The sequence below is a fragment of the Podarcis pityusensis genome (genome assembly GCF_964106645.2).
Source record: "Podarcis pityusensis genome assembly, chromosome: 8".
NCBI lineage: Eukaryota > Metazoa > Chordata > Lepidosauria > Squamata > Lacertidae > Podarcis > Podarcis pityusensis.
Window position 1 is genome coordinate 3335628 of NC_138033.1, and position 13463 is coordinate 3349090.

At 52.2% G+C, this 13463-nt stretch overlaps 1 protein-coding gene across 7 annotated transcripts in view; it reads right to left on the bottom strand.

Annotated features, from left to right (window-relative positions):
• Window positions 1–10727: 10727 nt before the first annotated feature.
• PAK4 (p21 (RAC1) activated kinase 4) overlaps window positions 10728–13463 on the bottom strand; it is a 73942-nt gene continuing 71206 nt past the window's right edge. For all 7 annotated transcript variants that reach the window (XM_081018742.1, XM_081018746.1, XM_081018747.1 and 4 more), the window contains 2 exons: window positions 13141–13275; window positions 10728–11295 (listed from right to left, as the gene is read on the bottom strand). In XM_081018742.1, the coding sequence (XP_080874868.1) occupies window positions 11140–11295; window positions 13141–13275 (291 nt within the window). In that variant the 3' untranslated portion in view covers window positions 10728–11139. The remainder of the gene's footprint in view (window positions 11296–13140; window positions 13276–13463) is intronic.

Consider the following 13463-nt stretch of genomic DNA (forward strand, 5'->3'; position numbering starts at 1 on the left):
TCTAGCCCAACCCAGTACAATGCAGGAATATGCATCTGTCCCATACGGGGATCGAACCAGCTATCTTGGCCTCGCCAGCACCACATTCGCCCCGCAAGAGCCAGCAACCGCCTCCGGCTCCTCTTGACCTTGGGCGCTTCGTTGGGCAACGAACAGACTCCGTAGCTGTCCCGGGTCATTTATTTCTTTGTTGCATTGAAATTTCCCACCATTTCCCCCAAGCGGTCAAGTGGTCCTGCTAGCTAAGGATGATGGGAGTTGTAGTCCATCAACCCCTGGGGACCCGAGGCTGAGAAAGGCTGCTCTGGCGAGGGAGGAGCGTGGCCCAGCCCAGGTGGTGCCGCCCAGATGTGTTGGACTACAACTCCCATCAGCGCAACTCCCAAGGTGGCGCACATCGTTCGAATCTCCCTGCTTCTCAACAAAAACCCTGCGGGGTAGGTTAGGGCTGAGAGGGGCAGAGTGACGGCCACCCCCCAGGATCACACCCAGGGTGAGCTTTTTGCACCCTGATCTCTCCCAGCTCCCATTCCGGCACTCTAACCCAGCCTTTCCCGGACTTTGGGTCGCCATGTGTTGTTGGACTACAACTCCCATCATCCCTGGCCATTTTCCCCAAGTGGTCATGCTAGCTAAGGATGATGGGAGTTGTAGTCCATCAACACCTGGGGACCCGAGGCTCCTCTGGCGAGGGAGGAGCGCACCCCAGCCCACGTGGTGCCGCCCAGATGTGTTGGACTACAACTCCCATCAGCCCCCAGCCCTTCTGCACCTAGTGCCTGCTCCTCTATTAATTAAGAGCGTACAGAGGAGCGCTCCCGGAGATTGTGCAACTCTGGAGCACGCTGCATGCTTCACTGAGCTTCCGGCTGCTTTTCCTGGAATTTGACTTGATCTCCCATTATTCTGTTTTTTGTTGGTGGCCGGGAGGGCAGATTCCACCCCACCCTACCCCACCCCCCGCCGTCCTGAGCGGACCAAATGGCTGCTAAGCCAAAGGAGCTCCTGGGAAGCAGGAAGGGTTCAAGACCAGCTCTCCCTGCCAACATGGGCATGTGAGGCAGTGCGGTGTAGTGGTTAGAGTGTTGGGCTAGGACCCAGGAGAGACCGCGGCTCAATCCCCGCTCACTGGGTCACAGTCACCACCTCTCTGCCTCGCGGGGCTGTTGTGAGGATAAGAAGATGGGGAGGGGAGAAAACCAGGAACGCCACCTTGAGCTCCTTCGAAAAAGGGTGGAATAGGAAACCGGTAATAAAATGAACCAAGGGCACCATCCCAGTTCATGGCGGTTAATTCTGCACCGTGCAAAGGAAGATCTTTTCTGCGGCTATTGGCTCGTGCCAACCTGCTTTCATTTTGCACGCACACCCACACCCCCGGGTTTTGAGTGGGGAGCAAGCATCTCTCCAAGGCAGGCATAGGGAACATGCAGGCCCCCAGGCATTGCTGAATGGCAACCCACACCCCCAAAACATGACCAGTAAGTAGTCAGGGGTGGAGGGACATTGGGAGTCAAAGGCCACAGGTGAGCCAGGTGTCAGCAGAGCACCTAAGAGCACAGTCCTGCTGGGAATTCAGTGTTAAGGTAAAGGTAAAGGGACCCCTGACCATTAGGTCCAGTCGTGACTGACTCTGGGGTTGTGGCGCTCATCTCGCTTTATTGGCCGAGGGAGCCGGTGTACAGCTTCCGGGTCATGTGGCCAGCATGACTAAGCCGCTTCTGGCGAACCAGAGCAGTGCACGGAAACGCCGTTTACCTTCCCGCCAGAGCGGTACCTATTTATCTACTTGCACTCTGACGTGCTTTCGAACTGCTAGGTTGGCAGGAGCAGGGACCGAGCAACAGGAGCTCACCCCGTTGTGGGGATTCGAACCGCCGCCCTTCTGATCGGCAAGGCCTAGGCTCTGTGGTTTAACCCACAGCGCCACCCGCGTCCCAATTCAGTGTTAGAAACTCAGATATATGCTAATCACCAAATGGCACCTTAAACCTGGGTCATGGTCACCACAACAGAATGTCTGGGCACCTTTTTCTGCAGTGGTGTTTGATTATTATTATTTTCATTTGTATACCGCTTTATAAAGAAAAAAATCTCAAAGCGGTTTACAAGACATTAAGACACCATTCCTGCATGGCGGGGGGTTGGACTAGATGACCGGTGGGAGCCATTCCAGCTCTACAATTCTACGATCAAATAAAACAATCCAGAATAAACCAAATTCAAGCTCCCAAGGAAGACATCTCAGATCCTGCTCCAAGTGACATTTGGCTTTCCCCATATTTGTTTGCCTACCTAATTTATAGAGCTGCCTCATAGCAGGGCGACTCTAGGAAGGCAGTGGGGTGCAGTGGTTAGACTAGGACTAGGACCTCGAAGATCAAAAACCCCACTCAGTCGTGAAGCTCATCTGACTCCTTGGAGCCCTCCTTAGCCTACCTCGGAGGGTCATTGTAGGGTTTAACTTAGGGATGGCGTGAACCATGTACTTATTGGAGAAACGGGTGGGATATAAAAGCAAAAAAAAAAAAAAAAAAGCTTTTCTGCTGAGCTGCTTGAGGAAGTTGGAGAGGTCAGTTGCCAACCTGGTACCCAGGTATTTCCACATGGTCGCAATTGGACCTATGCCAGTTGCAACACACACACTGGCTGATTTCTTAACACTGGTTGGGATTCTGGCGAAAGAAACTTTACAGCCGCTCCTAGGTGTTGCTTAAGTAGATTTGGGTGGGACCTTGATACCAGGTGTTATGTACTGAAGTTCTCACCCTGGGCCAGCAGGGGGATACTTTAGATAGTTTTCACTCAGGTCCACATATGCAAATAGGGGAATGAAAGTGACGTTCAGTGATTGGATAGTTACAGAAAGTGGTTACAGTTGCGTTGTAGTGGAGCTCTGTATAAGCAGGCTGGCTGAACCCTTCAGTTCAGTTCTGTTCTGGCCTGCGAATAAACAAGAGCCGTTTGAAGAATCGCTGTGTCGTCTGATATGTTCACCCACAACTTAACACCTGGAATTCCTTATCTTACCCGTTGGGTAGGTGGCAAGCAGAGCACCACAGCCATTGCAGCAGGACTGGAAGGCTTGGAGGTGGCTGGGGGCAGAGGAGGGAGAAACGCTCCCCTTTTAAATGGCAGCAAAACCAGAATTAACACCTCCCCACATATCTGGGCTCAAAGGTGTTTTTTAGTCCTGAGGTATGGGGGCAACCCACCCACCCACCCACCAGCCACCCAGTTTCTTAGAAGGCAGTGGGTTCAAATTTCCGTAGACTCCTGCAACCGCCTTAGCAGCCTATGATGTTTACGTGTCTGAAAGTAGGTCGGTGTCTATGGATGTGGGTGGGCACAAAGGCCACAGAGGGAAATTTCTTTACAACATGAGCAAACTCTTAGAGGAGTCTCTCCCACAAGCCCACGCAGCAGCACGTCCTAGACCTTGATCTTGCTGGGCACCCAAAGCAGGCAGTGAACTGTGTGGTGGTCTGGTTGTTAAGAGGACTGGACTACTAGGACCTGGGAGACCAGGGTTCAAATCACTGCTCGGCCATGAAGCTCGTTTGGTGACCAGTCACCGTCTCTCAGCCTGACCTACCTCACAGGGCTTTTGCCAGGATAAAATGGGGAACGGGAGAACTGTTCCTTGGAGGAAGGTGGGGTATAAATGCGATAAAAATGGCAGTGACTGGAGGTCATGTGATGTTCTGAAACATGTGCATATTTACTTTTTATAGGTCAGCGTGCGGCAAGTTACTCAAACTGCTTTAAGTCTCATAGGTAAAGGTAAAGGGACCCCTGACCATTAGGTCCAGTCGTGGCCAACTCTGGGGTTGTGGCGCTCATCTCACTCTATAGGCCGAGGGAGCCGGCATTTGTCCACAGACAGCTTCCGGGTCATGTGGCCAGCATGACTAAGCCGCTTCTGGCGAACCAGAGCAGTGCAAGGAAACGCCTTTTACCTTCCCGCCAGAGCAGTACCTATTTATCTACTTGCACTTTGACGTGCTTTCGAACTGCTAGGTTGGCAGGAGCAGGGACCGAGCAACGGGAGCTCAGCCCGTTGAGGGGATTCGAACCGCCGACCTTCTGATCGGCAAGGCCTAGGCTCTGTGGTTTAACCCACAGCGCCACCCGCGTCCCTAATACAGTAAACATACTGTATAATAAATGTCGCTGCATTTAAGTCTCATAGCAGTCGACTGGTTTGCTAGAAAGCTTTGTTCATTTAACCTAAAATATCTGTTTTTCTCCCCCAGTGATGCATGTTCAGAACAGCTCTCAGTTTATAGCCTGCCTTTCTGAATGGACCCAGCAGCGTCATTATAGACAAGAACTTTGCAAGAATCATTGCAGGTGCCCTCAGGCAATGGACTATCTCTTTAAAAATAAAATAAAATTCACCACTGTGTATTCTTAGTATTAATAGTGCTTCTCTCCCCTTCACCTGCCCAGACACTTTAAACTAATTTAGAATCTTTTTGCTGCGCTTTGAGGTTTCTTGATGCAACGGCTGCAGGCTATTAAAAGCAGCTCGAGGGAAGCAGGGGAAATTCCAAGCGTTGCTAGAAAATGGGCTTTATAGTCGTTTGGTGCAACTTGTTTTGTTTGTTTCAAAACCCAACTGGGAAGTGTGTGTGTGCTCTGAAGGCAAGTGCACTGCTAGCTCATCCGACTCATTAATTTATACCCCGGGGAGGAGAGATCTCTTCTTAGCCATACTGAAAGCAACCTCTCCCAGCGGGGAACTGGTCCGTATTTACAGCACCTGGTGCCCGCAAGAGTGATCTCATATGGAGGACAAAATGGGAGCCCTGAATCCATTGCTGGTGGCAAATGCCCACCAAAACCAGGAACATTTTGTGGCTGCACAAGTAGGAGGGTCTCATGGTTGCATCAATTTGGGCGCAGAGGCCAGGGAAAGGCATTGGGATGCTAAACCGTGGAAACAGCTTTTCACATCGAAAGTAGCACATCATAGAGGCTGCCCTTGAGACTGACCCAGAAACTCCAGTGGGTGCAGAATGCCGCGGCGAGACTCCTTATGGGGTCTTCGCTGCAAGATCACATTCATCCGGTACTATACCAGCTGCACTGGCTCCCGGTGGAGTACAGGATCAGGTTTAAGGTGCTGGTTTTAACCTTTAAAGCCCTATACGGCCTAGGACCCTCGTACCTACGGGACAGCCTCTCCTGGTATGTCCCACAGAGGAGCTTACGGTCTGCAAATAAAAACATCCTGAAGATCCCAGGCCTCAGAGAGGTTAGGCTGGCCTCAACCAGAGCCAGGGCTTTCTCGGCTGCGGCTCCAATCTGGTGGAACGCTCTGTCACAAGAGACTGGGGCCCTGCGGGACCTGACATCTTTCCGCAGGGCCTGGAAGACAGAGCTGTTCCACTAGGCCTTTGGTCAGGGCGCAGCCTGACCCCCTCCTCTGGCAATCTGCACAGAATTTTGCTTAATGGTTGCCATCAATTTGATTTTTATTAATTTTTATAATGAAATGTTTTTAGAATGTTGGATTATTTGATTGTTGTTAGCCGCCGTGAGCCCGGCTTCGGCTGGGGAGGGTGGGATATAAATAAAATTTATTATTATTATTATTATTTCAGACCAGCTTACTGCCCCACATGAAGGCAACGAGAGGGTTCAAAATATGGTGTCTTTTACAAGGATGTAAGAGCCGGCCGGATCAAGCCAGCATCCTGTTCTCAGAGTGGCCAGCCAGATTCCCAAAAGGGGAGCCCAAAAGCAGGACTGGAGAACGAGATCCCTCTCTCCTCCCAAGGCTTCCAGAAAATGGTATTCAGAGACATCCTGCTTCCCACAGTGGAGGCAGAACACAGCCATCAAGGCTAGAAGCAGCCACTGATATCCTCCACGAACTCATCTAATCCTCTTTCAAGCCTTCCAAGTTGGTGTCCACCACTGCCTCCTGTGGGAGGGAGTTCCGCAGGTTAACTGCGCTGTGTGGAAGAGGACTTTGTCTGCCCTTCATCTTCCCAACATTCAGCTTCATTGGAGGCCCACGAGTTCCAGTCTTAGGAGGAGGGAAAGGAAGGTTTCTCTATCCTCTTTTTCCATGCCATGCATCATTTTATACAGTCATACCTCATGTTATGTCTGCTTCATGTTACGTTCTTTCAGGCTACGTCCCAAAGTACCGGAAAGGGTTACATCTGGGTTTTGCCGCTCGTGTATGCACAGACGCACAAAATGACATCACGCGCATGCGCAGAAGCGGCAAACCGCGCGTGCGCAGATGCGCCGCTGCGGGTTGCACTCTTGTCATGTTGCGAACGGGCCTCCGGAACGGATCCTGTTCGCAACCAGAAGTACCACTGTACACTCCTATCAGATCAGCTCTTACCTTTCCCCTAAACTAAAAATAACCCAGATGTTCGTAGGGGGGATTTCTCCACCTACTCGATCATTCTGGTTGCCTGTACTGGATCTTCTTGGCAACTGGCCATTTAATTTAATAAAACTATGGCCATTGTTGTCAAGCAGTTCAGTAACATCTCGCAGCAGATGGGTGCCGCACGACTCCAGGGCCACCGTCCCTCTGGTCAGCTCCTTGTACTCGGGAACAGTCATTTAGGGTATCTAGAAATTTTACCACTTTATCATGGCTGGAAGATATATAGCCGGCCAGCCTGTAGCTGAAGTCATCAATTGCAACATTTCCTTTTTATAAGGCTTCCTTCATTCTTCTTCATAAGGGTCTCCCCCCCCCCGCCAGAGCATTTTGATCAGGAGGGCGAGAGCACGTTTTCAGTACCAAGTCGCTTAGCTGGGATCCTTGCAGTGCAGGGGGCTGAATTAGCTGACCCTCGAGAAGGGGCTCCCTTCTGATTCTACAATTCTGTCCTCTTGCATCTGTAAGGAAGAGGTGTGTTTCGTGATCCAAATCGTCGGACGGCTTCGCTCTTAATGTGCACCCCCGCCAACCCAGAAGACAGAACCTCCCAAGAAAGACCCGAGAGAGTTAAAAACAAAGGAAGGAGCACGCCTCTGTAATTGTAAAACTAGAATTTTGACTATTTAAAACTTTTCACCCAAAATTCAAACACCACATTTGAAAAGGGGGGAGGGAGGGGGGAAAACAACAACCAAACCAAAGAAACCCACAGCCAAATCTCATCACATGAAGAATCCAGGATCTTTATACAATACAACTCATGGCGAGAACGTCTTACTAGAATTTGTCACAGCAGTCTGTCTGAAACAACAGATCCAAAGGGGATGGGGGGGGGGGGAAATCATCCCAACGCAAAATACTGTTGTGTGTTTTTTAAAAAATGCAATATAAATAACTTCTCTTTTTAAAAAAGTAACAAAAACCCACAGAAATGAATCAGTAGTCATTCTCACAGGGAGGGGAGCAAGACCCCCATTCCTAAACCTCCAGTCATATAAAAATCTTCAAGCTACAAGGAGGCAGGATATGGGGGGGGGGGAGGAACGAGGGAGTGGCTCTGGGGCCAGTTCTGTGGGACAGGGCGAGGCTTCTCTGCCAGGGCCTGTGGTTAAAATTCCAGTCCTGCGTCTCAGGGAACTGGGGGAAAGATATAGTGTTATGTGGGATTTGGGAAGGCTGAGAGTTTATCACCCTCCACCTTGAAAGGATGAGATTTGAAGTCTTTTCCCCTGCAGGGAAAGTGTAGTGTTTGTGCATCTCTGTTAGTGCCATAAAAAAATAGTTTCTTTTCCCCCTGTGTGCATGGGGGAAACCAGTTCCTAGAGCGGAGGCAGCAGACGGCTGTGAGAAGAGGGGAAGTGAGCACTCAGGAGCCAGAGATTCTAGGGCTGCCACCTCCTTCCATTTGTCAGCAAGCTACCAGGAGATGAACAGTCCGTGGGGTGGCTCAGATTTAAAGCTGCAGTATATAGAGTTACAAAAAGAATTGTTCCCGGAGGTGGGAAAACCCAGCTTCTCAGAAAGGGGTTGGAGTGGTGATGCCAAGTCACGAGGGATGGAGTTGGGTCCTGGCTGCAGGAAGCAGCTCGAGTGATTGCTAGGCCCTCGAAGACTAGCCTGTTCTGGGTTCAAAGCCGAGAAAGCCTTCGAGGAAAGGTGCGCTAGGAAAGAAGGTCCAGGTGAGCTCGGTAGCAAGCAAGGGTTCCTCTAGAGATTGGAAGAGATGAAGCACTGTCCAGTCTTGAGAAGAAAAGCACCAGAAGCAGGAAGCAAACAGGGGAAGAGGATGTCTTGCAGAGTATCTGCATTGCAGGCCAACAGCATCGGCAGACAGGGGCTCAGTCCTGGACCCTTGCAGGAATTCTGCCCTGTGTGGACCAAGGCTGGCTCTTTCTCACCTGCAAATCCCTCCTAAAATATGCCAGTTTGCACCTGGCTAATGCCAGTGGAGATAAGGAGTGGAACCCACAGGATCTTAAAAACCAATCACCTGGGTTTTCCGCCCCTTAGAGTGGTTGCAACTGACAGCAAATTTGCCAGGAGAGCGGCAAAAGCAGCAACAGGCAGATCCTGGTTTCGTGGAGGGGCACGTGAGAAATATTTGCCCTTTGAGCCCTAGGAGGGGCGTCAGAAAGCGGGGTGCTTCCTTCCCGCCCCCAAAAAGCATTTCCACGGCAAATGGGATGCATAACCTATACCCGTAAGAACCTAAAACCAGGAAGCAGGAGAGTCCCCCAAACTCTTGAAGAAGAAAACCCCGCAAAACCCTTCCCCTGTAACCCTGCATGCAGAAAAGCCCATCCTGTATGTACAAGCATGCAAGGAGGGGGTGCCTTGTGTGGCAAGGAGGCGGGTGGAGACCTCTGGAGGCCAGCTCTGTTCCTCAAGGCAGCCGCACCTACTTTACAAAGGGGAGGGACCTCTGTCTGCTCCCCTCCCCTCACACCAGGGGACTCCCGGTGTCTCCTGGGCCCCCAAGCAAGCCTCCTTTCCAGAAAGCGCTGTGAATGACAGACCCATCCCCACTCTCCTGCCATGGGGGGCTCAAGCCCTCTCCAACCCAGAGGGAAGGACGGACCTGAGCTTCCGATCTAACCCAGGGCTAGCAAACCCGGAGGCCTTCATCTCTCAAGCCGCTGTCCTGCCACTGACATTCCTGCCTTGCCCATGCCACAAGACGGCGCACAGGGACATGTTGGGAGCCAAGGGGGTGGTCTCTGGCTTTTGCTGCTGCTTCCCAACAACTGGCAAAGCGGACCCCCACCCAAAAAAAAGCCAACAATGCAAGAGCTATGGGAAGTGCCACTTTGCAAGCTCGTACTGGCCTCTATTTTAAAGACTAGGAAGGTAGGAGCAGTGATCTCCCTATCTTCTCGCCCCCCCAGCCTAGCAATAAGCTGGGGTGGGGTGCAATGACAGGAGAGGCGCTGTTGCTGGTATCCCACTGCTTGTTCAGCCGGAGGGGAGCAAAGCGACAGAGCATCACAACCACGGATGGGTTCAGTCTCACAGAGAAACGCCCAGGAAGCTCATTTGCTCTTCCTGCTCCCTTTTTGTCCTGCCTAACACTGCTTCCTAGGCTATGCTCAAGGTTTGCAGGTTTCCAGGTCTGGTGAGCAACACCAAGAGGCGCGCAGCCGCCTGACCCCAGGAGCCCCACGTCACACTTGTGACATTGCGAGCGGCAGACAAAGTCACCCTCCAAGCTGAGCGTCACCAGCCACAAAGGAGAAGTCCAGAGGAAGCCTCCCCGCTGCGAGACAGGACAAAAAATAAAACCAGAACAAGGCCTGTTCTTGGCACACCCTAGGCCAAGAGCAGAACAAAGCCCACAAGGGGGACTTCCAAAAATCCAGCCTGCCCTCCAGGCCGAAGAAACTTGCTAGTCGCAATTTTGCCTGGGGTGGGGAGTACAAAGCTCAAGAGCAAGCAGAGGGGCAACGGCTTCCACTATCGAAGGCAGGAAGCAAGCTCAGCGCGGCAACGTCAGGCGGGGAGAAAGAGCAAAGGGGAAAGAGAAGACAAGGAGGAGAGAGGGGCCAGGGCAGCTCCATTCTGGCCAAGCGGCGACAAGAGGCGCATAGACCAGGGACGAAGAGGCAGACTTGCGATTAAAAGCAGCCTTCCCGGGTCAGGATCCCCAGTGACGACTGCAGTTCCTGCCTGAGCAGCGGGAGACGTGGGTTGGGGAAGGAGCTCAGGAAGGGCACAACCCCTGTGAAGAGGGAGCGTTTTAAAAACGAGAGAACCGGGCTGGGTAGGTGGAAGCGGCCGTCTCGATTTGGGAAGAGGGCCTGAAACTCTTTAACTGGCAGTTAAGAGCACGGAGGAAATTACGGAGGGAGGTTTTTCTTTTCTAAAAAAAAAAGGGCTCTTTTGCAGAGCTGAGAGTCTCGTTTGCCTGAGATGGGAGCCCCTGAGAAAACCCACCTCGCTTCCTTCCCTTCCTCTCCAATACCAAGAGAAGCAGCGTTTCTCCCCAGCTTAAAAATCCAAGGCAGGTTTGGCTCTTGGGGGGCAGGGAGAGGGGAGAGACAACCTTGGCTCAACGGAAGTCCCCAGAAATCTGACCGGACTGTGGGGAGGGGGGCTTCCCTGCCCTCCCACCCCCTCTCTGGGACACTCCTTGCCAACGGCCCCTGCCACCTCTGTCCTCTCGCTATCTGGGAGGAAAGACGTGCTACCAAGGAGGGAAGAATGAGAGAGGGGACTCGGACCGGAGAGGGGTTGTGTTACGATCTCTCCCCTACCCACCCAAATCGCCGCTGCCCCAGACTTGTGTGATATGAACGGCTAAACAGCAATCGGAAATGTTACAGTCTTTTTGTTAAAAAAACAACAACCCCCCCTCCCTCCAGGGCACTAAACCCTGATCCGGGCTCAGTAGTACGGAAGAGTGGCGCAGAGAGGGCGTCCTTCTCGCCGGAGGTGGGAGTTGTTCGTGGGACTTGTGTCTCCAGCATCAGCGGCGGACGTAGAGGAGTCCCTCAAGGGAGGGTCGGCCTGAGGGTGGAACGCAGAGGTGAGCTGTCTCCCTGGCCACGCCGCCCGGAGGAAGGAAGAGAAGCCCCCTCTTTCAGCAGGGAGATGCCACGGGGGGCCCGTTGTCCCTGGAGGGTTTCCAGCTGCCGTTGGGGTGGGGTGGGGGGTTGGCCAGGGACGACGGAGGTGTCTTCTCTCTCTCTCTCTTTGGTAAGATGGTCTAGTTTATGTCGCCTCTTTCATCTCATCCGGTTCTGCCTCATCAGGGGCACGATGCAGGAAGGGGGGCCGGCTTTCCCCAGGAAGGGGTGCTTCAAGAGTTCGTTGGCGGTGGCTCGCTGGGCTGGGTCCCTGACCAGCAGGCGGTCAAGGAAGCCCTTCAGGGAGGGAGAGACCTGCGGAGAAAGGAGGGGAAAGGAGGGGCATGAGCCGCATTTGGGGCAGAAGGGTAAAGAGGGCAGAAACAGGAAGGGGGAGCACCTGCAGTCGGAATTATAGTATATGCTTTGATGGAGGATCGCTTTTACTCTAAGAATATGGCTTATTTTCTATGCACATGTAAAGTTAAGCTGGGGGGGGGGAATGCCTCTATACAAGCCTAATAATAATAATAATATATTTATACCCCGCCCATCTGGCTGGGTTTCCCCAGCCACTCTGGGCGGCTTCCAACAAAACACTAAAATACAATAACCTATTAAACATTAAAAGCTTCCCTAAAGAGGGCTGCCTTCAGATGTCTTCTAAAAGTTTGGTAGTTATTTTTCTCTTTGACATCTGGTGGGAGGGCGCCACCACCGAGAAGGCCCTCTGCCTGGTTCCCTGTAACTTGGCTTCTTGCAATGAGGGAACCGCCAGAAGGCCCTCAGCGCCGGACCTCAGTGTCTGGGCAGAACGATGGAGGTGGAGACGCTCCTTCAGGTCCTTATTTAATCCCCACAACAACCCTGTGAGGTAGGTTAGGCTGAGAGAGGCAGTGACTGGCCAAAGGTCACCCAGTGAGCTTCATCCTCGCTGAGTTGGGATTCAAACCCTGGTCTCTCCCAGGTCCTAGCCCAGCTCTCTAACCATCCCTTGCAGGGGCGCAAATAGTGCCAGCGCCTTCGTCAAGAGTTTGGGTGTAATCTTCGACGCCTCCCTTTCTATGAAGGTGCAGGTTACAGCTACAACAAAGGTGGCATTTTTTCATCTCCGCCGAGCTAAGCCAGTTGGTCCCTTATCTCTCTCGCCCTGACCTCACCACTATGATCCCCATGTGACGGTCACCTCCAGGCTTGATTATTGTAACTCACTCTATGTCGGGCTGCCCTTGAAACAGACCCAGAAACTCCAGCTGGTGCAGAATGCTGCGGTGAGACTCCTCACGGGGTTCTCGCCACGGGAGCACATTCATCCAGTGCTATACCAGCTGCACTGACTCCCGGTGGAGTACAGGATCAGGTTTAAGGTGCTGGTTTTAACCTTTAAAGCCCTATACGGCCTAGGACCCTCGTACCTACGGGACCTTCTCTCCTGGTATGCCCCGTGGAGGACCTTAAGGTCTGCAAATAATAACACCCTGAAGATCCCAGGCCCCAGGGAGATTAGACTGGCCTCGACCAGAGCCAGGGCCTTTTCGGCTGTGGCCCCGGCCTGGTGGAACGCTCTCTCACAAGAGACCAGGGCCCTGAGGGATTTGACATCTTTCCGCAGGGTCTGCAAGACGGAGCTGTTCCGCTGGTTCTTTGGTCGCGGTTCAGTCTGATTATTTTCTTTCTGTATAAGAACAAGCATTAAAGAGGCCTCCTAGCCTGCTCACAGGTCCTTTATAAGACCAGTGGTAACAGCTGGCCCTGGAGAATATTAATCACTCTCAATTTTACCAATGGACGGCCATCTGTCCAGATTTTAATTTCCTCTGAACTAATTTTAAGATGTATTTTAATTGAGTGCCTGTTTTTATGTTCTTATATTCTTTGTATACTGTGTTAGTTTTATGATGTTAGCCGCCCTGAGCCCAACTGCGGCTGGGGAGGGTGGGGTACAAATAAAATTATCATCATCATCATCATCATCATCATCATCACACTGGCTCTCTAACCCAAATGGCTCAGCACTGCTTCTCGTCGTATGACCTGACCCAGACCCTGTGATCCTCATCCTTAGAGGCCCAACATCAAATTTCGGTCCTGAACCTGATCCTTCCAAGGTGGGGAAGTCAAGCAAGGAAAAGTAAGAGAGAAGGAAAAGGAGTCTCTTACCTTGTGCACGTTTTTGAGCTTGGGGGGCAGGTTGTCCCGGATCATCTTCATGGCCTTCAAAGGGGGCTCGTTGAAATAAGGGGGCTCCCCATCCACCATTTCTATCACCATAACGCCGAGGGACCAGATGTCCACCTGAAACAGAAGGAGGGGGGAGGGGGGAGAGGGGAATTGAGAAAGGGCAACAAGAGCAAAAGGTGCCTCCGCCCCCCCCCCAGCCAGGACAGTTTTGTAACTGGTTTGTTTGCAAAATGGGGGCCCTACTGGACTAGCAAGTCTGCCCGGTAGCAGGCTTTCCGTTCCATTTGGATTTTACAGCTTCC